The following is a 26,507-nucleotide window of genomic DNA, read 5'->3' on the forward strand; positions in this document are numbered from 1 at the left end:
GTCTTTTCTGAAAGTGTAAGAACTTTATATTTAAACATCTCTACAACATTCATTACAGTTAAAAAGTGCCAACATTTTATATTTCCTATTGAACAGCTGAAGCCAGAAACAAATTTCTTAGTGACAACTGTTTCGGTATGCCATGAATGATGTGAGACATTGATTACAAAATCCCAAAGGGAAAATAGGAGATGAGATTTCAAGGTGACACAATAAGGCACTTTGACAGGATATATTATTCATAATGAGTACGTGTCTACTTATGTTTATTTACTTTTCTCCTTTTAGTCACATTATATCCAGTAAAGAAAAGCATATTTCAGTTTCTTAAAAATCATAAATAATAAAATACCTGTCACACAAAGTTATAAATATCCCTAACATTCAATTAAAGCTGAAATAAAACTCAGAGCCTTCTTTATATGTCTGTAATACATATGTCTATAATTCTCCAGGCAAGAATATTGGAGTGGGTAGCCTGGCCCTCCTCCAGGGGATCTTCCTGACCTAGGGATCGAACCCAGGTCTCCCACTTTGCAGGAGGATTCTTCACATCTGAGCCACCAGGGAAGACCTTATGTTTCTATAATAGGAGCTACATATATGTTTTCAATGAAAAAGTATAATAGTACAAAGGAGGCAATACAGACAATATGAAGTGCCTTCCCTTTGCCTTTAGTCTAGCCCATCCCACTCCATCCCAATGCCACTTCCTCCTCACCAGTAAGCATCATCAAGATGCAGACATTCTAAAGCAAACACCCACCTAATTAGTAGCATTAGATGAGAAAATATTATTTTAAAAAAAGGCAAATGAGGCCTATCTTTTACATTTCAATGAAGGAAGCTACAACAAATAGAGATAAGCAGCACATCAATCTGACCTGGACAGTACAAAAAAAATGAGAAGCATGAGGAGAAATAACTGAAATGTACATTACCTGCCATTTTACAAACAAGACACAAGTACCTGGTACCACAGCAATACTAAAAGCCACAGGAAATGGAGAAACGTCTACCTCCTGGAGAAAAGATTTTTTTAAAAGCCTCTGGGCTCACATACTGTGACACGTGGGTTCACATGCAGGAAAGCACAACTACTCGTTGGTAGTGGCTATCCAGAATATAACTGACAAATACCCCAGCATAAAAAGAGTGAGGTTGATGAAAAACAGCTGAAGAGGAAGGGGGAAAAGTTGTTTTCTTGCTTCTTGTTGTTTTGTTTTTTGTCACACTGCGCTGCTTGTAGGATTTTAGTTCCCTGACCAGGGATCGAACCTGGGCCCTCAGCAGTGAGAGTGCAAAGTCCCAACCACTGAACCACCAGGAAAGTCCCGAGAAGAAAGTATTTTTTAAACTGGTAGTAAATGGATAAAATAATATGGGAGATAGTAAGGCACTGTACCATTATTGGTAGCATTGAAAAAGACCCTGATGCTGGGAAAGACTGAAGGCAAAAGAAGAGGGCAGCAGAGGATAAGGTTGGATAGCATCACCAATTCAATGGCCATGAACTTGGGTGAACTCCAGGAGATGGTGAGAGACAGGGAGACCTGGAGTGCTGTAGTCCATGGGGTCGCAAAGAGTTGGACACGACTGAGCGACTAAACAACAACAACCATTGAAGCAATTGATGTGTCCAGGCAACTGCATCAGGAATGAGCAGGAAGAAAGGGGAGTCGGAAGAAGTCAGTGCAAAAAGAGAAAGCGTCAAGGCAGCAGCCTATATTACCACCAAGTGGTGTGACAAGGATGAAACAGTACTTATGCATCAAGTAGAAACCATGAAGAAATCAGGGTTTGGGCACTAAAGCTGGTAACCCATCTAAAAGGGCTGGCCATTCACAGAGGCAACACTCCAGCAAGCAGCTGTGGGTGGAGGGAAGTGAGGAGGCCTTACAAGATACAAGGTGAAGGAATATCTGATATGAAGGCAAAATGGAAAGGAAAATACTCCCAAAATAACTTACAAATGAGCTACAAGACAGAGCCAGCACTTGGATGCCTGTTTCACTGTATGGATGAACAATTAGTCTTAGGCACAAAAGGACTGACAACCAACAGGACTAGATCAGCATCAGTTAAAAGAAAGTCATGTCCTTTTCAATCTCCCTATTCCCTATAACATACCAAAGAAAAGAAGTCAGAGGAGAGGAAAAATGAAAGCAGACTATGCACCTTCTTATTCCAAGTCTCTCCTATCAAAACTTTGCAATGGGAAGGAAATGTTAATTAAATGGGAAATGAAATTTAACTTTTAAACCAGGACATCCTTTTAACTTTAGTATATTACTCATTTCATAAAAGTACATATAACTAAGCATATAACTTAAAGAATTTTTGCAAGTTAAACATATCCATGTAACCACCATCAAGATTTAAAAAGAAGAAAAAAAAGAAACATAACCAAGCACTTTCCAGAAAGCCCCCTGTGCTCCCTTTCAGTCACTACACTATCTCCCCAGGATAATTACTATCCAGGCTTCGAACACAGTTGAGTACATAAATAGATCACTCTTTATGAACTATTCTGTACCTTGCTTCTCTTGCTCAGCTAGCTAGACTGGACTTATTTCTTTTTAATTGGAGGATAATTGCTTTACAATATTGTGTTGGTTTCTGCCATACAACAACATGAATCAGCCACAGGTATACATGTCCCCTCCTTCTTGAGCCTCCCTCCCACCTCCCAATCCTTCCCACCCTTTGAGGCTGTTAGAGAGCCCTGGTATGAGTTCCCTGGGTCATATAGCAAATTCCCACTGGCTATCTATTGTACATATGGTAGTTAGACTGGACTTTTAAAAACAGTAGAACATTACTGGATTTACTGAAGAATTTATTAAAAGACAAGAAAAGGGAATGAAGCAAATAAAACACACAGTCTAAGAAAGAAAAGGGGCATGGGAAGAGGAACTTCCTTTCTATAATATAACTTCCAAACTAACTTACTTCTTGCAATTTTCTAGTTCCCATTTCTAGTCACTTATGAGAGATCCAGCCAAATCACATGTTTTGCAGGTTCCATAGCATATTACTGTACCCTTAAGCTGCCCCCTTCTGCTTAAACTGGATCAAATTTCTATCTGGTTCCTAGCATTTCTATAATCAAATGATTCTTTGGCAAAATAGGGAGTTAAGGAGGGGAAGGAACCTAGGATGACTTCCAGGATTTTGGCCTGGATAGTATACAGAAAATACAGTGAGAAAAACAAGGTTACAAATAAAACACTGTCATGGCAGTATTAACGTAACTACAAATTACAGTATTCTTACAATAACTATTCAGTTCAGTCGCTCAGTTGTGTCCGACACTTTGCAACCCCATGAATTGCCGCACGCCAGGCCTCCCTGTCCATCATCAATCCCTGAGTTCACTCAAATTCACATCCATCGAGTCGGTGATGCCATCCAGCCACCTCATCCTCTGTCGTCCCCTTCTCCTCCTGCCCCCAATTCCTCCCAGCATCAGTCTTTTCCAATGAGTCAACTCTTCGCATGAGGTGGCCAAAGTACTGGAGTTTCAGCTTCAGCATCAGTCCTTCCAAAGAACACCCAGGACTGATCTCCTTTAGAATGGACTGATTAGATCTCCTTGCAGTCCAAGGGACTCTCAAGAGTCTTCTCCAACACCACAGTTCAAAAGCATCAATTCTTCAGCGCTCAGCTTTCTTCACAGTCCAACTCTCACATCCATACACAACCCCAGGAAAAACCATAGCCTTGACTAGACTGACCTTTGCTGGCAAAGTAATGTCTCTGCTTTTGAATATGCTATCTAGGTTGGTCATAACTTTCCTTCCAAGGAGTAAGCATCTTTTAATTTCATGGCTGAAATCACCATCTGCAGTGATCTTGGAGCCCAAAAAAATAAAGTCTGACACTGTTTCCACTGTTTCCCCATCTATTTCCCATGAAGTGATGGGACCAGATGCCATGATCTTCGTTTTCTGAATGTTGAGCTTTAAGCCAACTATTTCACTCTCCTCTTTCACTTTCATCAAGAGGCTTTTTAGTTCCTCTTCACTTTCTGCCATAAGGGTGGTATCATCTGCATATCTGAGGTTATTGATATTTCTCCTAGCAATCTTGATTCCAGCTTGTGTTTCTTCCAGCCCAGCATTTCTCATGATGTATTTTGCATAGAAGTTAAATAAACATAAAAAATGGGTGACGATGTACAGCCTTGAGGTACTCCTTTTCCTATTTGGAACCAGTCGTTCCATGTCCAGTTCTAACTGTTGCTTCCTGACCTGCATATAGGTTTCTCAAGAGGCAGGTCAGGTGGTCTGGTATTCCCATCTCTTTCAGAATTTCCCACAGTTTATTGTGATCCACACAGTCAAAGGCTTTGGCATAGTCAATAAGGCAGAAATAGATGTTTTTCTGGAACTCTCTTGCTTTTTCCATGATCCAGCGGATGTTGGCAATTTGATCTCTGGTTCCTCTGCCTTTTCTAAAACCAGCTTGAACATCTGGAAGTTCACGGTTCACGTATTGCTAAAGCCTGGCTTGGAGAATTTTGAGCATTACTTTACTAGCGTGTGAGATGAGTGCAACTGTGCAGTAGTTTGAGCATTCTTTGGCATTGCCTTTCTTTGGGATTGGAATGAAAACTGACCTTTTCCAGTCCTGTGGCCACTGCTGAGTTTTCCAAATTTGCTGGAATATTGAATGCAGCACTTTCACAGCATCATCTTTCAGGATTTGGAATAGCTCAACTGGAATTCCATCACCTCCACTAGCTTTGTTTGTAGTGATGCTTTCTAGGGCCCACTTGACTTCACATTCCAGGATGTCTGGCTCTAGGTGAGTGATCACACCATCATGATTATCTTGGTCATGAAGATCTTTTATGTACAGTTCTTCTGTGTATTCTTGCCACCTCTTAATATCTTCTGCTTCTGTTAGGTCCATAATGGCAAACCACTTCAGTATTCTTGCCTTGAGAACCCCATGAACAGTATGAAAAGGCAAAATGATAGGATAATGAAAGAGGAACTCCCTAGGTCGGTAGGTGCCCAATATGCTACTGGAGAAGAGTGGAGAAATAACTCCAGAAGAATGAAGGGATGGAACAAAAGCAAAAACAATACCCAGTTGTGGATGTGACTGGTGATAGAAGCAAGGTCCGATGCTGTAAAGAGCAATATTGCATAGGAACCTGGAATGTTAGGTCCATGAATCAAGGCAAATTGGAAGTGGTCAAACAGGAGATGGCAAAAGTGAACATTGACATTCTAGGAATCAGCGAACTAAAATGGACTGGAATGCGTGAATTTAACTCAGATGACCATTATATCTACTACTGCGGGCAGGAATCCCTCAGAAGAAATGGAGTAGCCATCATGGTCAACAAAAGAGTTCAAAATGCAGTACTTGGATGCAATCACAAAAACGACAGAATGATCTCTGTTCGTTTCCAAGCCAAACCATTCAATATCACAGTAATCCAAGCCTATGCCCCAACCAGTAACGCTGAAGAAGCTGAAGTTGAACAGTTCTATGAAGACCTACAAGACCTTTTAGAACTAACACCCAAAAAAGATGTCCTTTTCATTATAGGGGACTGGAATGCAGAAGTAGGAAGTCAAAAAACAATAACTGTTTAGTTCAGTTCAGTCGCTCAGTCATGTCCAACTCTTTGCGACCCCATGAATCACAGCATGCCAGGCCTCCCTGTCCGTTACAAACTCCCGGAGTTCACTCAGACTCATGTATATCGAGTCAGTGATGCCATCCAGCCATCTCATCCTCTGTTGTCCCCTTCTCCTCCTGCCCCCAATCCCTCCCAGCATCAGAGTCTTTTCCAATGAGTCAACTCTTCGCATGAGGTGGCCAAAGTACTGGAGTTTCAGCTTTAGCATCATTCCCTCCAAAAAAATCCCAGGGCTCATCTCCTTCAGAATGGACTGGCTGGATCTCCTTGCAGTCCAAGGGACTCTCAAGAGTCTTCTCCAACACCACAGTTCAAAAGCATCAATTCTTCGGTGCTCAGCCTTCTTCACAGTCCAACTCTCACATCCATACATACCACAGGAAAAACCATAGCCTTGACTAGATGGACCTTTGTTGGCAAAGTAATGTCTCTGCTTTTGAATATGCTATCTAGGTTGGTCATTACTTTCCTTCCAAGGAGTAAGCGTCTTTTATTTCATGGCTGCAGTCACCATCTGCAGTGATTTTGGAGTCCAGAAAAATAAAGTCTGACACTGTTTCCACTGTTTCCCCATCTATTTCCCATGAAATGATGGGTCCAGATGCCATGATCTTCGTTTTCTGAATGTTGAGCTTTAAGCCAACTATTTCACTCTCCACTTTCACTCTCATCAAGAGGCTTTTTAGTTCCTCTTCACTTTCTGCCATAAGGGTGGTATCATCTGCATATCTGAGGTTATTGATATTTCTCCCTGCAATCTTGATTCCAGCTTGTGTTTCTTCCAGTCCAGCATTTCTCATGATGTACTCTGCATAAAAGTTAAATAAGTAGGGTGACAATATACAGCCTTGAGGTACTCCTTTTCCTATTTGGAACCAGTCTGTTGTTCCATGTCCAGTTCTAACTGTTGCTTCCTGACCTGCATATAGGTTTCTCAAGAGGCAGGTCAGGTGGTCTGGTATTCCCATCTCTTTCAGAATTTCCCACAGTTTATTGTGATCCACACAGTCAAAGGCTTTGGCATAGTCAATAAAGCAGAAATAGATGTTTTTCTGGAACTCTCTTGCTTTTTCCATGATCTAGCGGATGTTGGCAATTTGATCTCTGGTTCCTCTGCCTTTTCTAAAACCAGCTTGAACATCAGGAAGTTCACGGTTCACGTATTGCTAAAGCCTGGCTTGGAGAATTTTGAGCATTACTTTACTAGCATGTGAGATGAGTGCAATTGTGCGGTACTTTGAGCATTCTTAGGAAACTATAAATGCTTAACATGAAAGAAATTAAATAAAGGAGACATGAATAACTTCCTTCAACTACATGAGGGCTTTCTCTCTATTATAGGAAGAGTAAACTTCTTACCTCACAGGCCAGAACTAGAAATACTGGACAAAAATAACAAAAGAAGAAGTAGGTTTAATTATAGGAAGAACTGTCTAACAGTGAATAGGCTATCTTAAAAAGGATGAACTCTGCCCCTAGAATACTGAAAAAGTAAGGTGAAAGTTGGCCTAAGCTGTGATCCTGAACATGTGGTCCCCAGACCAGGAACACCAGCATCAGCAGTGAACTCGTTAGAAATGCAAATTCTAGAGCCCCACCCCAGATCTACTAAATTGGAAAAATCTCAGGGAGGGGACCAGCAATCTGTGTTTTAACAGGCCCTCTAGGTAAGTCCGAAGCACACTAAAGTTTGAGAACCACCAAACTAAACAAAAACTTTCAGTATGATTCCACCAACACACACACATGTTGATCAACTGTGAGAACTGTGTCACAAATTACTTGAAATTGGTTTAAAGTACTCAATCAGTATACTGTTAATTAAATGAAAGCAAGTTCCTGGTAAATACTACAATAGTCAGTTCACTTATGTTACAACGTTGTTTCTTATGTGAGATTTTTTAAAAGGCAGAATTACAGCTTGCATGCCAGAAATTATACATAATTTGTATTTATCTCTTGTAGCAACACTGTAACAATAACATACCTACTATATGACATGTAAATTTCAACTATCAAATAAAAGGTTGAAAATTGCCTGACTACAAAATCTCTACATGTTCCTCCCAACTCTAGAGCTTATTGCTTTCTCTTGAGTCCTCACAGAGTCCTCCCTCTCTTGGTCAGAACTATCTCCGTCCCCCATAATACTAAAGCAAATCTCAAGCTAACTTATACACAAGGCTAGTGTTGTGTTTATACTATATTATGCTGTAAGGATAGGACTTCTTCCTTGACTTTCCTGTAACTCATACAGTAAAGAATCTGCCTGTGATGTAGGAGATCAGGGTTCAACCCCTGGGTTGGGAAGATCTTCTGGAGAAGGGAATGGCAATCCACTCCAGAGTTCTTGCCTGGAGAATTCCATAGACAGAAAAGTCTGGTGGGCAACAGTCTGTGGGGTCACAAAGAGTCAGACACGACTGAGCTACTAACACACACACACAAGGACAGGATTAGACGTAATCAAAGGATTCACAGCTAAAAAACAGAAGTCTACACACTAAAAACGTGTCTATCGGGCTAAAAACCTGGGCTTGCAACACAAGTTGTCTTATCCCATATGAATGGTAATTTAATAGGTGAAGAGAAGTCCATATCCTGCGACAGATTCTTCTTGACCTACCGTGCCAAGAGTCAAACCCAGGCGCCACACTAATCAAAGTACATTCTCTTAATCCCTATTAAAACCTTTGCTTGATGTGCATATACAAAAAAAATATAGAAAAGTATTTTGACCCATACCTCAGGCATATCAAAGACAATGTATGAAAATGGATTATATGTATGTAAATGGATTATAAATCTAACTATAAAATCTAAAAGTATAAAACTTCAAAAGAAAATACAAGAGTAAAATTTTTATACTTTGAGTTAGATAGCATTCTTAGATAACACAGCAAAGCGCAAGTTTAAAAAAGAACAAATTTATAGACGTCATCAAATTTAAAAACTATTCTTCCAAAGATACTGTTTAAAAAGTGAAAACAAATCACACAGGAGGAAAAATATTTGCAAAACATATCTGAGAAAACATTCAGTAACAAGCCAATTAAAAAAAAAAAAGAGCAAGAAACCTAATAGACATTTCAGCAAAGAAAAAGCAAATATGGCAAATGAAACCATTCTCAACATCGTTCATCGTTAGGGAGATAAAAATTAAAATCAAGTCAAAGACAACATAGGCAAAATGGTGGAGCAGACAGTTCCCAACCTAAAATTACCCCAAAGAAACACTGAAAAACAGGCAAAACTGTCAGAACCACTTATGTCAGACTCCGGAAAATAGAAGGTTTACAACAACCATGAGAACTGAATCAAGAAGTCAATCTAAAAATGGCAGGAAAGCTTTGTGGCATTTTTACTTGCCCTCACCCTACTCATTCCTTGATGTGGAGGCAATCATGAAGACATCAGTTGGGATCCCAGAGTGGGACCCCGGCCCCTGGTAGCAGAAGGACCAGAGTAGATCTCACTTGTAAATTATTACATCTGTTCTAACTCACCTGGGAGTACCTGGAGGACTGACACAAGGAACTCCTCTCTATTTCACCTAACTTGGAATCTTCTCAACGTGGAAAAGCAGCAAGCACTGCTTAAAACCCCGTAAGGTGACCCAAACACCCACAGCCACCTGGACAAAGGATTAGCAATGAGACATACAATTGACTACCTGAGATCTGGGCAGGAAAAGGGAGAGTTTCTTTGGGAAATTAGAGTAATAACAAACACCTGTGTATATAAAGTAAATTAAAAAGCCCAGGGTGAAATGCATGCTCAGGAAAGACTGAAAAGATTTTAAGCTTTCATCTCAAGCTGATCCCTGGACTCAGCACAAGTCTGGCTAAGGGCCGAAGGAGTCAAAAAGTCAATCGGCAAAAACCAGATTGTTTGTATGTTTGTAAAACAAACATAGTGACTGTATGTTTGTTTGTTTGCTTAGCTCCTGGCAATCCAGAAAATCTTAATCAAAATACAAGCTAAGGAACGGAGACTTCAGTATCACACACAGCAAGAAATACAATTTCTACAAAAAAGGCTGGGAAAATTCACTAGACAAATGAACAACTACAGCCTTCAATATTCAAAAAACAGCAAAACCTGGGGAAAGGGGAAATACTGTATTCCCGAGTTGCCAATATTCAAATCTCTACTTTTCAACAACAACAATAATTTTTAAAAAAACACAAGATGTATAAAGAAATAAGAAAGTATGGTCCACTCAAAAGAGTCAAAATACATTAACAGAAAACATCCCTGAGGAAGCCCAGTATTCCACTTTGCAGTAAACTTGAAATCTATTGCCTTAAATAAGCTCCTATCACTAAAGGAAAACATCTGCAAAGAATTAAAGAAAATCAGGAAAACAATGTATGAACAAAACAAGACTATCAACAAAAAGACAAATTATAAAAGGGAATCAAATAGAAATTCTAGAAATAAGAAAGCCAATAAATAAATGAAAAGTTCAGTAGGGGGTTCAATGGCAAATTTGAGAAAGCAAAGACATAATCAGCAATCTCAAGGACAAGACAATTAAAGCTATATAGTCTGAGGAACAAAAAGAAAAAAAGAGAATAAAGTGAAGAGAGCCTAAGAGTTGAGGGGTTCATCTTCAAAAGAAACAATATATGCATTAAGGGAATCCCAGAAGAAGAGCGAAATGGGAAGAATACCTGAAGAAACAACTGCCAAAAACTTCCCAAATTTGATGAGACATGAGCCTACATGTGCAGAAGCTCAATGAACCTCAAGCAGGTTAAACTCACACAGAATTTGAGTCAAAACATATCATTACCAACTGTTAAAGCCAACAACACAGAGAAAAATATTCAAAACAGTAAGAAAGATGAATTTCATTATGTACGGGGACCCCCAATCAAAGAGCAAAAAGCAGACGTCGTGTGCCTTCTATTGAAAGAACACACTACCACCCAAAATCTTGCCAAAGGAATTGAACCCGAGACTGATTAAGCCTCTCTATCCAGCTGTAACTTGCAGGCAATACAAGGGAGCTGAAACATTTTGAAATGCACCATAACTATGAATCTAGACTACTGGGAAACTACAGTCAAATGTTCCAAGGTTTTTCAACATACAGACTTTAAAGAAGAGATGAAAGGAAAACGTATAGATTAGAAGAGACAAACACATCTAGTTTTTTAAAATGGGCAAGACTAAACTGTAATGTAGATGCAGACTTAAAGAGAAATACAAAGAAATGCTTAAGTCAGAATGTGCTGCGCTATGCCTAGTCACTCAGTCGTGTCCGACTCTTTGTAACCCTATGGACTGTGTAGCCCACCAAGCTCCTCTGTCCATGGGATTCTTCAGGCAAGAATACTGGAGTGGGTTGCCATACCCTCCTCCAGGGGATCTTCCCAACCCAGGGACTAAACCCAGGTCTCCTGCATTACAGGCAGATTCTTGACCGTCTGAACTACCAGGGAATCCGTAGGTCAGAATACTGATTACTTTTGCAGAGACAGAGGGACTATGACTGGGAGGGCCACAGCAAGAAGTTTTCCGAATGGCTGGTAAAATTCTGCTTGATTAATGGTGTTCATTTTATAATTCACTAAATTATCTTTTTGTTTTTAACTGCTTTTCTGTACTTGTATTTGACAATAAACAAGTTAAATAGTAAAAAAAGAAAAGGAGGAAAGAAAGAAGAAAATTCACAAAACAAGTGGTCTGCTACAAAAGGAATACTTTGCTACACATAAAGTTACAGTAGTCACAAAGAACAAACACAATAAAAAACATAGAAACAAACATTTAGTGAGCTCCAATACAAACTAGGCAATTTATAACCATAAGAACAACATGGTTAAATAGACACTGCTATCACCATTTCAAAGCAAACCTACTAAGCTATTAAGAGAATTCAAATCTACAGTATATTTATCTCCCTGTATCTCACTGTTTGCTGTACCCAGGATAGGCAAGGCACAAGTGGGGAAGCTGGAAGAAAACTCAAGGAACTGCAGACATGTTTATTCTCTCCGGACTAGTGCAGCAGCCATAAGGCAGACACACTGTATTCTCTTGTGGTTGACCTAGCAGATGCAGACATAATGCAGCCTAGGGCTTTTCAGGTGGAGCTTATATATGTTTGCAGAACAAAGGTGGCCTGTGGCCAAGCGGGTATGTTGTGAAGTGCACGTGCAGTGCTATAAGTGACCTCAACTGTTACATAACCGTGTGGTTACAAAACATGGTGTGAGAGCGAGAGGCCCTGGGTTGAAAGAGTCTCATCACTGCTGTCTTGGCTAATTTGCTCTTTCCCTACAATACTTCTTTGCCATATTCTATTTCTAAATGACAATTAAAAAAAAAACTCAACAACAATCAATAAGAAAAATAAAAAGAAAGTTTATGAGAAAAACAAAGTTCATAACTAAGGAAGTCACAGAAAACAAAACTTCCAAGTAAATACTAAATCTGTGAAGAGATTCTCAACCTTGCTAATAATCAGGAAAATGTATTTAAAGCACTGAGATGCCATCTAAATCTAGAAAATTAACAAAAAGTGATAACACCAAGAGTTGTCAAGGACACAGCGAAACATCAGTGGCAAAGCACATATAGGTACAAACACTGAAAAAAGCAATCTGGCAACAATATCCTGTAAGAGAAACTCCTGCACATGTGCACAAGGAGATAAGTACAAGAATATTTACTGTAGCACTGGAAAGTGGAAATCACCCAATGGTCCATTATTATAACAAAATGTTTGCTGTGCTGTGCTTAGTCACTCAGTCGTATCGGACTCTTTGTGATCCCATGGACTGTAGCCTGCCAGGCTCCTCTGTCCATGGGGATTCTCCAGGTGAGCATACTGGAGTGGGTTGCCATGTCCACCTTAAGGGGATCTTCCCAACCCAGTGATAAAACCCAGGTCTCCAGCATTGCAGGAGGGTTCTTAACCATCTGAGCCACCAGGGAAGTCCAAGTTTTTTAAAAAAGTTTACATATTACAAATTATTCTTTCAAAATAATGCTATATAGCAGTTTAAAATTGATGAAATTAATCTAAGTGTGTTAAGATAACATAGATCAAGGTAAGTAAACTTCAGCTGGTAGGCCATGTCATGCCCACAGTCGGCTTATGTCTACCCAGGGAGCTAAAAGAAATTTTTACATTTGTAAATAGTTGGAAAACAAATCAATAGAACAAGAGTTTGTAAAATAGTAGTCTCAATATGACAAATATGGAAATTACATAAAATTCTAATTTCAATATCTCTATATAAAGTCTATTGAAATATAGTTAAGTTCATTCATTGGCATATTGTCTTAGGGATGCTGTCATGCTACAACAGTGTAGTTGTGAAACAAACAGTATGACAAAGCCTAAAATACTTATTATATTGCCCTTAACAGAAAAAGTGTGCTGATCTGTGACACATAATTCTCAAAAACAATTCTGAGTGGAACAAGGTTAGAAAGCAAAAGTATACATATAATAAATAATTTATATAAAATTAGTATTCCTACATCTATATTACCCCTGTTTTGCTGAAATACAGGCAGAGAAGCTATGTGGCTTCTTCATCTCCCAACAAATCAAAGGTTAAAGGATTTGTACCTCTGCTGCAAGGTCCACCCTTAAGAAGGGTGAACATTACATTAAAATTGGTAAACAACTAAAACAATATCACAGAATTTAAAATGTGATTTCCTTGGTCCATATTTGCTATTAAATACATTCTAAAGCCTAGGGAGACTATAACACATTCTAAACCAGTTACTTAGAAAGAAATTCATGAAGTTTCCCTAAGGGCTTCCCTTAGCTCAGGTTGTAAAGAATCCGCCTGCAGGAGACCCCGGGTTGATTCTGGGTCGGGAAGATCCCCTGGAGAAGGGATAGGCTACCCACTCCAGTATTCTTACCTCGAGAATCCCCATACACAGAGGAGCCTGGTGGGCTAAAAGGAAAAATATACAAATTAAAGCCGCTTTTTCAAGCTGAACAAAATAAAAGGACAGTTCAATAATGCCAACAAATCAAAGGTCAAGACATACCTTTTTTTATTTCTTTCTGAAACCAGATAAGAACACTGAAAAATATGAACCCTATATTCACACATTCTATGCATGTATCCTAAAAATATAATAATTAACCATTATTGAGCACTTGTTGGTATCAGGCTTTGTGGTAAGCGTTTTACATGGATTAACTTATTAAATCCTAACAATGAAATTGGTAATGAAATTATCTCCACTACATTCACATGGGGTGATTAAGGCTTAAAGAATTTAAGTAACTTGCATTAGGTCACACAGTTGGAATCTAAGGTTAGACAATGACTTAATCACTATATATTCACTCAAGAAGCATTTCTTTAGTATCTCCAATATACATGTCTAGAAACTGGAGATACAGCAGTAAGGAAAAACCAATTCAAATTCATATCCTCATGGAGCATATATCCTAATGTGTGAGAATGACAATAAATAACAAATAGGTGACAGTCACAGGTGAATAAAGGACATAATAAAAAGAGGGGACAGGAGTGACTAAGAGTGCTACTTTAAAAAGGCTGGTCAAGGAAGGCCTCTTTGAGGAGGTGATATCTGAACAGAGACCTAAATGAAATGAGGAAGCCAGTCATATAAACATATCCAGAGAAAGAACACCTCAGGTAGAGAAAAATACCAAGTATAGAAGTCCTCAAATAATTTTTAAAATGTCCTCAGGGAGGAGCATGCTTAATGTATCTGGAGACCATCAAGGCAGCCACTGTGACTAGAGCACAGTAACAAGAGGAAGAGAAGGAAATGAGGTTTGAGAAGGCCTAGGACACGACTGAAGCGACTTAGCAGCAGCAGCAGCAACAGAGGCAGATCACGTAGGCATTTAAGGAAAAAGCAAGCACCTTCAACTTTGACTAACTGTGATGGAAAGCCACTTTCGACTAGAGAGGGTGACAAATTTTGACTTTAGCTTTTACAGGATGATACTGCTCTTGCTGTGTACCAATTATCATTATCATAGTTGTGGGGGAGGGTAGAAGAACAGAATCAGGAAGACAGGTTAGGAGACTTTTATAGTAACCCAGATGGAAGATGAAAGAGGCTAATATTAGACTAGTGATGGAGCTTGTGGGGAAAAGTCTCATGCAGTTTGAATACTGCACCAACCAGAACTGATGGGCTGAATGTGGAATATGAGGTTTAGAAAAGAATCAAAAACAACTTCCATATTTTGCTCTGAGTGAATGATTTTGTCGTTTAGCCGCTCAGTAGTGTCCGACTCTTTGCGACCCCATAGACTGCACCATGCCAGGCTTCCCTGTCCATCACCATCTCCCAGAGTTGGCTCAAATTCATGTCCATTGAGTTGATGATGCCATCCAACCATCTTACCCTCTGGTCACTCCTCCTCCTCCTGCCCTCAATCTTTCCCAGCATCATGGTCTTTTCCAGTGAGTCAGTTCTTCACATCAGGTAGCCAAAGTAATGGAGCTTCAGTTTCAGCATCAGTCCTTTCAGTGAATATTCAGGACTGATTTTCTTTTGGATGGACTGGTTTGATCTCCTTGCAGTCCAACAGTCAGTCTCTCAAGAGTCTTCTCCAACACCACAGTTCAAAAGCATCAATTATTCAGCACTCAGCCTTCTTTATGGCTCAACTCTCACATCTGTTCATGACTACTAGAAAAATCATAGCTTTGAGTATATGTACCTTTGTCAGCAAAGTGTTGTCTCTGCTTTTTAATACTCTGTCTAGGTTTGTCATAGCTTGAATGATAGTGCCATTTATTGACATGAAGGAGACATTAAGACTGAAGGAGAAGCAGAAAAGGAAATAAAAACAGGGTTCAACTCTGGACACATTAAGTTTGAAAGGTCTATTAGCTACCCAAATAGTAATGTTACACTCACAACTGAAAAAAGGAGTTAGAGCTCAGAAGAAAGTCAAGACTAGAGGAAAAAACATGGGAATCAACAGCAGACAGATGAAATGCAAAGTAATACAATCTAATGAGATTACATCAGGAGAGAGAACAGATTGTAGAAGCAGATTAAATACTAAGCTCTCTGAAGCACTGGTGAGACTGGAAGAAAACCAAGAGAGCATGGTCCCAGGAGCCAAATGATGGAATGATCAACCATGTCAAAAGCAGCAGGTTGAGTGAGATGAATACTGAAAGCTGGCAACTGGATGTGATCAATGATGACCCTGACATAAGTGCTGCAGTGGAATTAGGAGACTAAGGCCTGATTTGACTGGAATGGGTTCAAGAAAGAGTAAGAGCAGAAGAAATGAAAGAAGATACAGACAACTCTTTCAAGTGGTTTTGTTCTACAAAAAAGCACTCTCTTATTCACAGACAATTATTTCATATCCCTTGCTCGTTTGCCTGAATAACTGCAAGAGTCTCTTGAGTGGTCTCTCTGCTTCCACATACCCATTCAGTCAATGCTCCTGAGAGTAGTCAAACATATGGGATTAAAATGAATGTCAGATCACGTGATTCCTCTGCTCAAAATTCTCCAATAGCTTTTCATCTCCTTCAGCACAAAAGCCAAAAACCTTACCCTGTAAGACACTTACCCATCTGAAACTCTCCATAATTCAGCCCTCCTCTCCCCATCTTTCCCCTTTGATCTCACCTACTACTCTTTCTCTTACTCACTCTACTCTAGCCATACTTGGGCTCCTTGGTGTTCCTCAAACAAAATTTTAGAGCTAAAGATATGCTTCCAGCCTAAGGAGCTTTCTACCGCTACCAAGTATACTCTTCCCCTCAGAATTGAAATGCCTGTTTCTTATATCCTTCAGGTCTTTACTCAAACATCTCATTCCAAAGAGATGTCTTTCATGATAATGCTACTTAAAGCCATAAAATCTCCCATCACTCTATATCTCCCTTTCCTGCTTTATTTTCTTCATAGTATTTATCACCCTATAGCACACTACATATTTTACTTATTTCTTTTATTATCTCGTACAAGTGTACCATAGACAGAGTTGGTTTAATCACAGTTGGGATTTTCTCAAGTATGACAGGTATGACAGAAGTACTGAAGGTAGACACACAGGAATAATTATGATAGCCCATGAAATATTTAGTTGGACAAGGAGGATAGTAGAGGCATGAGGTGACCAACAATGAAAAGATGATTTAGGAAAAACAAAAATCAACAGACCAGAGGTTACCAAGAGTTTGAACAATTTTGAGGGATGAATAAATGCGAGCTACAGAAACAGAAGATGATGTGAAGATCAGAGTCTGATAAACTGTAAAGTAAGATTTTAGAAGAGGAACTATTATTGGTAAAGATGAAATATGCCCAGTGAACATGGAAGCAGGAAGCTCAGGTTGATATCAATTTTCCCCATCAATTATTTACTATATTTCCACTTTATATAGGATCTTCACTGGTGGCTCAGCTGGTAAAGAATCTGCCTGCAATGTGGGAGACCTGGGTTCCATCCCTGGGTTGGGAAGATCCCCTGGAGAAGCAAATGGCTATCCACTCCAGTATTCTGGCCTGGAGAATTGCATGGACTGTATAGTCCATGGGGTCGCAAAGAGCTGGACACAACTGAGTGACTTTGACTTTTACATCAGCACTGTGTATATGGCTATAGTGCAGAGAAAAGAGTTTGGAGTTGACAATGAGGTACAACACTGAAACAAAAAGGCGGCCAGCTATGTAGGACTAACAGTGCATCATGTGTAAGCCCTGACTCCCAGGGACGCCTAGTCTCTGCTCTCCCCTGAGGACTTTTTCCTCCACCCCCAGGGCTAGCCCTTGACCCAACAACCTGGTTTTCAAACCTCTTTGGAACCCCAAGTACGTATAGAAGAGAAGAAAAACAACCAATACCTGCTGATAAAAAAGATAATTACCAAGGTACCATGGGGGTTTTACCAAAAAGTACAAAGCTAGGTAGCAAATTTAGCAAAGAACCATATAGTAGCTAAGACCAGCAATGAAGGAGGCATAGTGATTGCAGTATGAAGCTGCCTCTGACAGTCCTAATCATAGGTCACCATAAGTAACTGGGGTGGAAAAAGCTTTTAGGCTGATCTTAGGTTAAGAGGCATCCAGTAAAATAAAGATGGGAAAAATCTGTAAGCAGATGTATCCTATGCTCATCAGGGAAAACTGTCCAACCTGCTTCAACCATCCCAGGCTCTCTGCTCCCAGGACCTTTGATGAAATCAAATCTCCCAAAGGTAATAGGTTTTCAGGGCTGGCCCTTACTTATATTACTTCAGGACAAGATGGGAGGAAAGAGTTAATAAACACTCTGTATTGAAAACTCATTGTCATTGCAGAGGTCAGACTGGAGTAGATACGTGCTAAGTTGCTTCAGTCATGTCCAGCTCTTTGCAATCCTATGGACAGTGGCCTCCCAGGTTCCTCTGTCCACAGGATTCTCTAAGCAAGAATACTGATACTAGAATGGGTTGCCATGCCCTCCTCAAGATCTTCCTGACCCAGGGGTCAAACCCAAGTCTCTTATGTCTCCTCCATTGACAAGCAAGTTCTTTATCACTAGCACCCCAATGGCTCAAATGATAAAGGATCCACCTGCAATGCAGGAGACTCAGGTTCGATCTCTGTGTCAGGAAGATCCCCTGGAGAAGGGAATGGTCATCCACTCCAGCATTCTTGCCTGGAGAATTCCAAGAACAGAGGAGCCTAGCGGGCTATAGTCCATGGGGTCACAAAGAGTTGGACATGACTGAGTAACTAAGCACACACCTTCCACTGAAAACTTAGCATGAGTACCTGCTCAATCGCATCTGATATAGCCTGTCAGGCTCCTCTGTCAATGTAATTTCCCAGGCAAGAATACTGGAATAAGCTGCCATTTCCTTCTCAGGGATCTTCCCAACCGAGGGATCGAACCAGCATCTCGAGCACTGGCAGGCAGAGTCTTTACTACTGTGCCACCTGTAAAGCCCCTGGGAAAACTCAGAAAAATTCTCAAATGCCCATGCCTTAATCACCATGTGCTACACTGTATCCTCCACACAGCTGCCAGAGTAACCCAGGTTAAAAAAACAAGTAAGACCTCTACTTTACTCTTTTTAAACAGTAGTAAAGATCTTCTACCATCTAGGCTCTTTTAGGCTCTAAACTCATCATCTATGCCTCTAAGTTCAAATTCCAACAATACAAAATCAATTACAGTTCCCTAAAAAATACATGCAGTTTTCCCTCTGTGTATTTTCTGCCCTGTGTGCTTTCGGGCTTCCCTGATAGCTCAGTTGGTAAAGAATTCGTCTGCAATGCAGGAGACCCCAGTTCAATCCCTGGTTTGGGAAGATCCTCTGGAGAAGGGATAGGCTACCCACTCCAGTATTTTTGGGCTTCTCTTGTGGCTCAACTGGTAAAGAATCTGTCTGCAATGCAGGAGACCTGGGTTTCATCCCTGGGTTTGGAAAATCCCTCAGAGAAGGGAAAGGCTACACACTCCAGTATTCTGGCCTGGAGAATTCCATGGACTATACAGTATACAGTCCACGGGGTCACAAAGAGTTGGACGTGACTGAGCAACTTTCACTTCACTTTGACTATACAATATATTACATTTCAGTGCCAAATAATGATTTTCATGAAAAAAATTTTGAAAATTCCTTAATGGTGCTGAGAGAATTCTAGAAAGTAAAATTGAACTCCATCTTCCTCCATCTTCAAAAATGTCTCATTTTCTTTACTTACCTATTTCTCTCTTACTACCGTTATTACTCGATTCAATTCAGTTCAATTACTCAATTCAAAATATTTGAATCATTTCCTGTTCATTCATTCAGTTAGTAAATGATTATGTGCCTATTGTGACAAAGGCCTTGATTATGTATTATGGTATATAAAATGATGATATAGTTCCCACCCTCAATAATTTACAACTTAAAAGCAGATATGAAATAATATAAAATGAATACAGAAGGACAGAAGTGCTATTTATGACAGCCCAATCATAGAAGAGCAACTTCACAGAACAGTTTCTGTGGCATGAGTTAGGCCTGGAAGCTTGAGTAGAATTTCAATGGGCAGAGACTGAGAAGAAAGTTTTTCAGATAGATAACTAATTAAAATAAAAATATGAAAGTGCCTAAGGAGGAAACAAATATTTACTAAGTGCCCATTGTACCAGTTAAAACACTAAAGGCTGGTACAGTGATGATTAAGACAGCCTCTGAGGAGTTTTTTCTCTGACGAGAGACTGACAACCAATTAGGATATTGCTCAGTATACATTTCAAGTGCCAGCACACATCCATGTTTCTAATAAGTATTCAGACTAATAACTATGTTTCAAATACCACACTAGGTATACAATAATAAATGAAAGAGTCTGGGCCTCAAAGAACTTGCTAACAAGAGAGATAAGCTATTTCAATAATGTATACTACAATGGATACAAAGCAAAGTATTGGGAACCAAGAGAAGGGGCCTCTAACTGATTCTAATAAAAAGTGATGTTTCAAGTAGACCTTGAATGCCAAGGTCTTCAAACTTTATTCTATGGTATTAAGAAGCTAATGAAAGTTTCTGAAGATAAAGCAATGAATTGATTATTTAAAAATACTTATTGCAACTCAGACAGGCAAGGAATTCCAATCTTCTTTATTAGAATACAGAATAAATTAGAGGTTAAAAGGCTAAAAGCAGAGTAAACGCAGTTAAGATATTACAACAACCAAGACAAAAGTTTATAAATGGTGTAAATTAAGGTGATAACTGTGAGCATCAAGATTTGAAACATATCATGAAGACAGAATCAGCAGAATCTGGATAAGGGGGTCAAGGGAGAGCAAAAAGACAAAGACCACAGATATAATTTCAAGTTTGGGGACCAGAGAAAGGAAAGACACAGGGAGAAGCACATTTCAAAAGAGAATAATGGAATATTTCAATATTTCAATGATACAGTAAGCCACTAATCCAGAGATCCAAGTTCTGCATCCTGTTCAGAAATTATTCCTAAATACCAGCATGGTATAACACATAACAGCATTATTCCACATCAGGAGAAATGAAGAACAAAGTTATTTCTGAAAGGTAGATACCTTGGTGATCAGCTAGGTTTTTACTCCCTGAATGAATGGAATAATCCATCCCACCTAATAACACACAAAATTGAAAATTTTTAAGTTTTCAACAAATAATTTCAAGTCATGGAATTTCAAGACACTATCAAATTATGAAAACCACTAATGTTAAGATCACAAATGCTGAGAGTCTAAGGTGGAAATGTTAAGGCTAGAAATGGAAATATAGAGCTAAGAAAAGAGGTCAGGCCTAGAGACTCAGATGACTTTACAAGGAGGCTCTGTAACATAATGTCATGAACAAAGAGAACTACAGACCCTTTGGCTCAGTCGGTAAAGAATGCCTACAATGCGAAGAACTGGGTTCGATTCTTGGGTTGGGAAGATCCCTTGGAGGAGGGCATAGCAACCCACTCCAGTATTCTTGCCCAGAGAATCCCCATGGACAAAAGAGTCAGACACAACTGAACGACTAAGCACAGCACATAGACCCTACTCCATATCCTAAGTACTTGCCATGAATAGGGTAAGCCTGTTAAAAAACAAAATACAATTAAGAAAAAAACCTGTGGACTTCCCTGGTGGTCCCGTGGTTAAGAATCCACTTGCTAATGCAAGAGGCATGGATTCGGTCCATGGTCAGGGAAAATTCCACGTGCCAAGGGGCAACTAAGCCAGTGTGCCACAACTACTGAGCCTTCACGTCACAACTAATGAAGCCCACATGCTCCAGAGCCCAGCTGCAACTACTGAATCCCTTGTGCCCTGGAGCCTGTGTTCTGCAACAAGACAAACCACCGCAATGAGAAGCCCATGCTCGGCAACTAGAGGGTAATCCCCACTCCCGGCAACTGGAGGAAAGCCTGAGCAGCAACCAAGACCCAGCACAACCAAAAGTGAATAAATAAATAAATAAATTTTTTTAAACAAAGGATAAAAGAAAAAAGCTGGGAATTCTCTGTTGGTTCAGTGATTAGGATTCAGTGTTTTCACACGCAGGGGCCTGGGTTCCCTGGTCGGGAAACTAAGATCCTGTAAACCTCAGCATGACCAGAAAAGAGAAAAAGAAAAAAGCTAAGGACAGAGAGGAAACACATCCTCAAGGAACACACTGGGGACAGCAACGGAAAACAGAAAAAGACACCCAAGAAGCAGTCAGAGAAACAGGAGTAGAAAAGACATTATGACAAAAGAGAAGAAAACGTCAAAAGAAACACATGGTCAAGAGTGATCAATAGTTTACAGAGGTCAGAGAAGAGGGAGGTTATCAGATTTAGTCATTTTAAGGTCCCCAGGACTGCTGCAAATCTTTCCGTGTAATTCTTTCACAATGAAAACTTTTAACAAATAGCCACACATTATTTTTCAACCTAAAAAGGAAGTTTTAGCATCTATCATGGTACATTTACACAAGGGAAAACTATACAGCAGGGAAAAAGAACACGCTTTTTCTAAAAGAAACAACATAGATGAATCTTACAGACATAGCTGAATGAAAGAGTACAGTCATAAAAGAGTTGAGCTGAATGATTTACTTTATATGAAGTTCAGAAGAGGCAACACTAATCCATGGTGATAGAGGCTGGTGAGTGGTTACCTCTAGACATGGGTAATACCTGGGAGAAAACACAAAGGCACATTCTAGGGTACTGGAAATGTTCTACATCTTTATCTGAGGAGCAGTCACATAGGTGTATTCATTTTGTAAAAATTCATGGGCTGAATGAACCTTTGATTTGCGCTCTGTAGTCACATCACAATTAAAAAGTAAATAAACAAACACACAAGTTACTGATGACCTTGAAGACATCAGTTTGGGGAGAGTGTATGTGTAAAAGCCAAATATATGAGGAATGTATATAAGGTGAAGAAGCTGAGACAGTGAACTGTTCAGTCACTCAGTTGTGTCTAACTCTTTGCAACCCCGTGGACTGCAGCACGCCAGGCTTCTCTGTCCTTCACCATCTCCTGGAGCTTTCTCAGACTCCTGAATATAAACTCATTTTTCAAGAAGGTTGCTGGTTAGCAAAAATGAGATTACAAAGTAGCTTAAGTAGGTTACAAAACTCAGGGAAATCCTGTTGTTTTGTTTTTATTTGAGGTATAAGACAACAAGGGCCTACAGAAGATAAGAGGGAATGAAATCAAAAACATAGAGAAATTAGCCTGGAAGAGGATAAGTACTTCCTTCTTTGAGATTTAAAAGGATGAGTGAACACAGAAATCTAAAGGGGAAGAAATCAAGTAACCTGGAACTCTTCAGTGAAGCACTGGATAAGGTAAATTGGACCAGGTAAACTTGAGTCAGGAAAGGATCTGGGTTTTAAGTACATTTTAAAATGTTTTGAATAGGAACTGCAGGGAATATAAAAGACAAGGCTGAGAGAGAAAATTACAGTAAGAGGACAATGCTCAGCGGCCTTAAAGTAAGGGCAAAGATAGCAATAGCACAGTCTACTCAGCACTGGGTGGAGAATATAAGATAAAAAACCAACAGTGGGGGAAAGTCCAAGTGCTAACATGTGCATCACTGAAACTATATAATAATGATGTCTATGGAAAATACTTATTTAACATACGAGAAAGGTCTCCTGTTAGGCAGGAGACCTAACAGGACCCTTCAAATCTCCAAAGATGAAGTCAGTAGCGTCTTGAATAGTAGGTGCAAAAGGGAAGCTGTCACTGGAGTCCATTACTACAGTACATTTCTCTGTAAATCCCACAAGATCAAGGACCATGCACGTACTCACTGAACTTCATACAGCTACTAATGACAACTTCTCCTCCCTCATAAAACTGACCTTTATCCACTACTTCTAAATAACCCACACTCGATTAATAAATTAATATATAAACACATCCTGTCCATTCAGAAACTCCACGAACTTTTTGCATTTCTTTCTATGTTTTGCCACTAAGATATTTTCAGTGGTAAACTCCTATAAGGTAGAGACTAAATCTATGAATTCTCTGCTCACAGTACTGCCTTTGGATTGCACATATGCAGCCCCAAAGCACATGTTTTAAAAAGTGCTTTCTCATAAAATGGATCATTACTAGAGAGAACTTTAACAATGGCTAGGAACATATTCCAACAAGACTATAACGATGGCCAAACCAGAGAATGCTTAGGAATGACATCTTTTTCACAACTGTCAAGGCAACCTCGAGAAAATAAGATAACATTTACTATATCACACTGACTGTCCCTACCTTACACTTTTTGCCCCTCTGGATAATTCCTCCATACCCCTTTAGTAAGCCTATTCTTTGCACTTCAGTCACTGCCAGCCCACATTCCGGCGTCCCTTCTTCTCCTCCAGAACCCTTTACTTCAAACGCCCATAGGACCATTTTTCATCCCTACGCTCTCATTTCCCATTCAACCCAGACTAATACTTCCATTTCTCCACTCCCCATTTTTCTGCCTCTCCAGACCTCCCATTCCTCCTGCCCAACTTCAATTCAGTCCCCACCCCTTCAACTCCCCCAGCCCAAATCTTCCCGCCCGAGATAGCCCTCCCCCATCAGTCCCATTCAGGCTCCCCCTCCCCATCCTTTCCCTCCGAGACCCCGGCCAGCCCTACCTGCTCCCTGACTTCGGGCCCTGCGGGCCCGGTCCGCTCCTCCAGTCGCTGCCTCCCGGGCGGCGCTCTCCGGCGCGGGGGCAGGGGCTGGGGCTGGGGCAGCTCCGCCGCCCGCTGAGCCCCATCCTCCCGGCCGGCTGCCTGCGGCAGCGGCGGCGGCGGCGGCTGCGGTCGATCGCGGCAGCGGCTCCGCTTCATATCTGCGGCTGGGCCCTGCGGGCGTCAGCGCCGCGACTGTCCCGGCCCCGCACCGCCCCGGGCCGCAGCGCTACCGCGCCAACCACCTCCCGCGGCCACCATGGCCCGGCGGGCACCCGAAGCCACCGATCCCAGCCCGTAGCTCCTCCGCGCTTTCTGGGGCCTCAAGGGCCGCGGCCTCCTCGACGTTCCTTACGCAGGAGGCAGCATCGCCGCAGCCTCGTCCTGTCCCAGCCGGCACACGCTCGGCTGGTCACCCGCCGCCGCCGCCGGCTCCCCAGCCAGCCGTCCGCCCGCCCGCCTGCCTCTGGCCGGGCCCCGCCCCTCCCTTCCCCTCGCGCGCGCGCACCGGGAGCCCGCCCGCCACCTCCGGCCGCGCGCCGTCTCCCGCGCACGCGCCAGCGAACGGTCGCGAGAGACCCGCCCTTGGCCCCACCGCGTGGTGTGGGAGGGAGGGGGCGGAGAGCGGAAGGGGGCGGGGCCCAGGCGCGCCTGTGGTAGCCGCGGACGGTTCATTGATTCTTTCATTCGTCCATTCATGAAATTGTGTGCCGGGCCAAGCTAAGTGGTGCGGATCTAAAATGAATTAGAACTGATCAACGTCCTCAAGAAGTAGGTGGAGAAGGACCAGGAGCAGCAAGAAGATAAAGGAGACAACTAGTGAACAGAACACGAATGCATGCCTTTTTGTTAAGCACCTTCCAACCAACTGTCATCTGATCGTCACATCACACTTTGAAGGCAGGTCTGTTCATTCTCCTGTTACAGATAAGAAGACCGACGAGAAGTGACATGCACCAGGTCATTGAGCAAGCTAGACAGAACTCAAATTCTGGCTTTTCTGACTCTTTCCACGGTTTCCTGCTGCTTCCAAAAAGTAAGACTGGATGTGGAAAGTCCTATAAAAGGGGAAGAAGCAATAGATTCCTTCAAGGGGAAAGGGAAGACAAGCTTCCAGAACATCGCCATGATTCCCCACTGACAATGAAGTAATTACGTTATAGCCCAGTCTAGCCTGGCCACCGCGAGTTCAGCTGTGGCCTGGGCAGCTCAGCCTGCCACTTTCAGTGACTCATCTGCTCAGCAACGTGGCTGTAGCTCAGCCCTGTCTGGCCTCCTCCTTCTGGCTTTAGCTGGTCTGCCACAGCACCATATTTTTCCTCTTTTGACTTGACGGGAATGCTTTCACAGAAGCATTTCCTTAAGGGGTCACCCTTTTTATCCTGAGCCTCCTCCCTGAACCTTTTTTGAAAGGTAGTAATAACTAACATTATAGCAAAACTACTGGATACCAGACAGTGTGCATTCAATTCACACATATGTGAACAAGAGGTAAGTTGTATTATTTCCAGTTTACAGTTGAGGAAACTGAGGTTCAAGTTACATAAAATGCTCAGTATGACACTGCTAATAAGTGCAGAGCCAGGACTCAGACCAAGGTCTATCAGATATCAGAGCCTACACACACAACCAATGTTTCTACAGCCCATCGTCAATCTGCTCCTTGTATCCCCTGTTTCAGTTTCTCACCACCATCCACCCCTTGTTGCCTCAACCAGAAACCTAGAAGTCATCCTATACTTCTTTCCTCCCCCTCCTGTCCCCACATCCAATTAATGAACAAGTCTTGCCTCTTCTGTAACTTTACCATCTCTCCAATCTGTCTCCTCTTTCCATCATACTAGTACTACCTCACTTCAAGTCTTATCTTCTCTCACCTACTTGACTAGGAAAACTTTCTAACTAATTCATCTACATCCAGACCCTTTCTCTTCAAACCCGTCCTCCAATAAGCCTTTACAAGAATCTTCAAAAAACATGTTACTTTCTTGCTTAAAACAGTTAAATAGGTTTCCATGACCTTCAAGATGAAGTCTACCACTGAACTTAGTATGATTGGCAAGGATATCTGAAATCTGGTCTCTGTCTAGGCCACCTTCTCCTATTAATTCTTTTTTTTTTTTCCCCTATTAATTCTTGTGTGTATGCATGCTTAATTCCTCAGTCATGTCTGACTCTTTGCAACCCCATGGACTGT

General features: G+C 41.1%; 1 protein-coding gene and 1 non-coding gene across 5 annotated transcripts in view; both read right to left on the reverse strand.

The window, feature by feature from the left end:
* MAST2 (microtubule associated serine/threonine kinase 2) overlaps positions 1 to 24,785 on the reverse strand; it is a 212,193-nt gene extending 187,408 nt beyond the window's left edge. For all 4 annotated transcript variants that reach the window (XM_055586011.1, XM_055586010.1, XM_055586009.1 and 1 more), the window contains exon 1: positions 24,272 to 24,785. In XM_055586011.1, coding sequence (XP_055441986.1) covers positions 24,272 to 24,469 — 198 coding nt within the window. In that variant the 5' untranslated portion in view covers positions 24,470 to 24,785. The remainder of the gene's footprint in view (positions 1 to 24,271) is intronic.
* TRNAE-CUC (transfer RNA glutamic acid (anticodon CUC)) lies at positions 1,258 to 1,330 on the reverse strand. The gene has a single exon. It is a non-coding gene; the product is annotated as a tRNA-Glu (tRNA).
* Positions 24,786 to 26,507: the final 1,722 nt, after the last annotated feature.

This window comes from Bubalus kerabau, chromosome 6 (genome assembly GCF_029407905.1).
Source record: "Bubalus kerabau isolate K-KA32 ecotype Philippines breed swamp buffalo chromosome 6, PCC_UOA_SB_1v2, whole genome shotgun sequence".
In the NCBI taxonomy this organism is placed as follows: domain Eukaryota; kingdom Metazoa; phylum Chordata; class Mammalia; order Artiodactyla; family Bovidae; genus Bubalus; species Bubalus kerabau.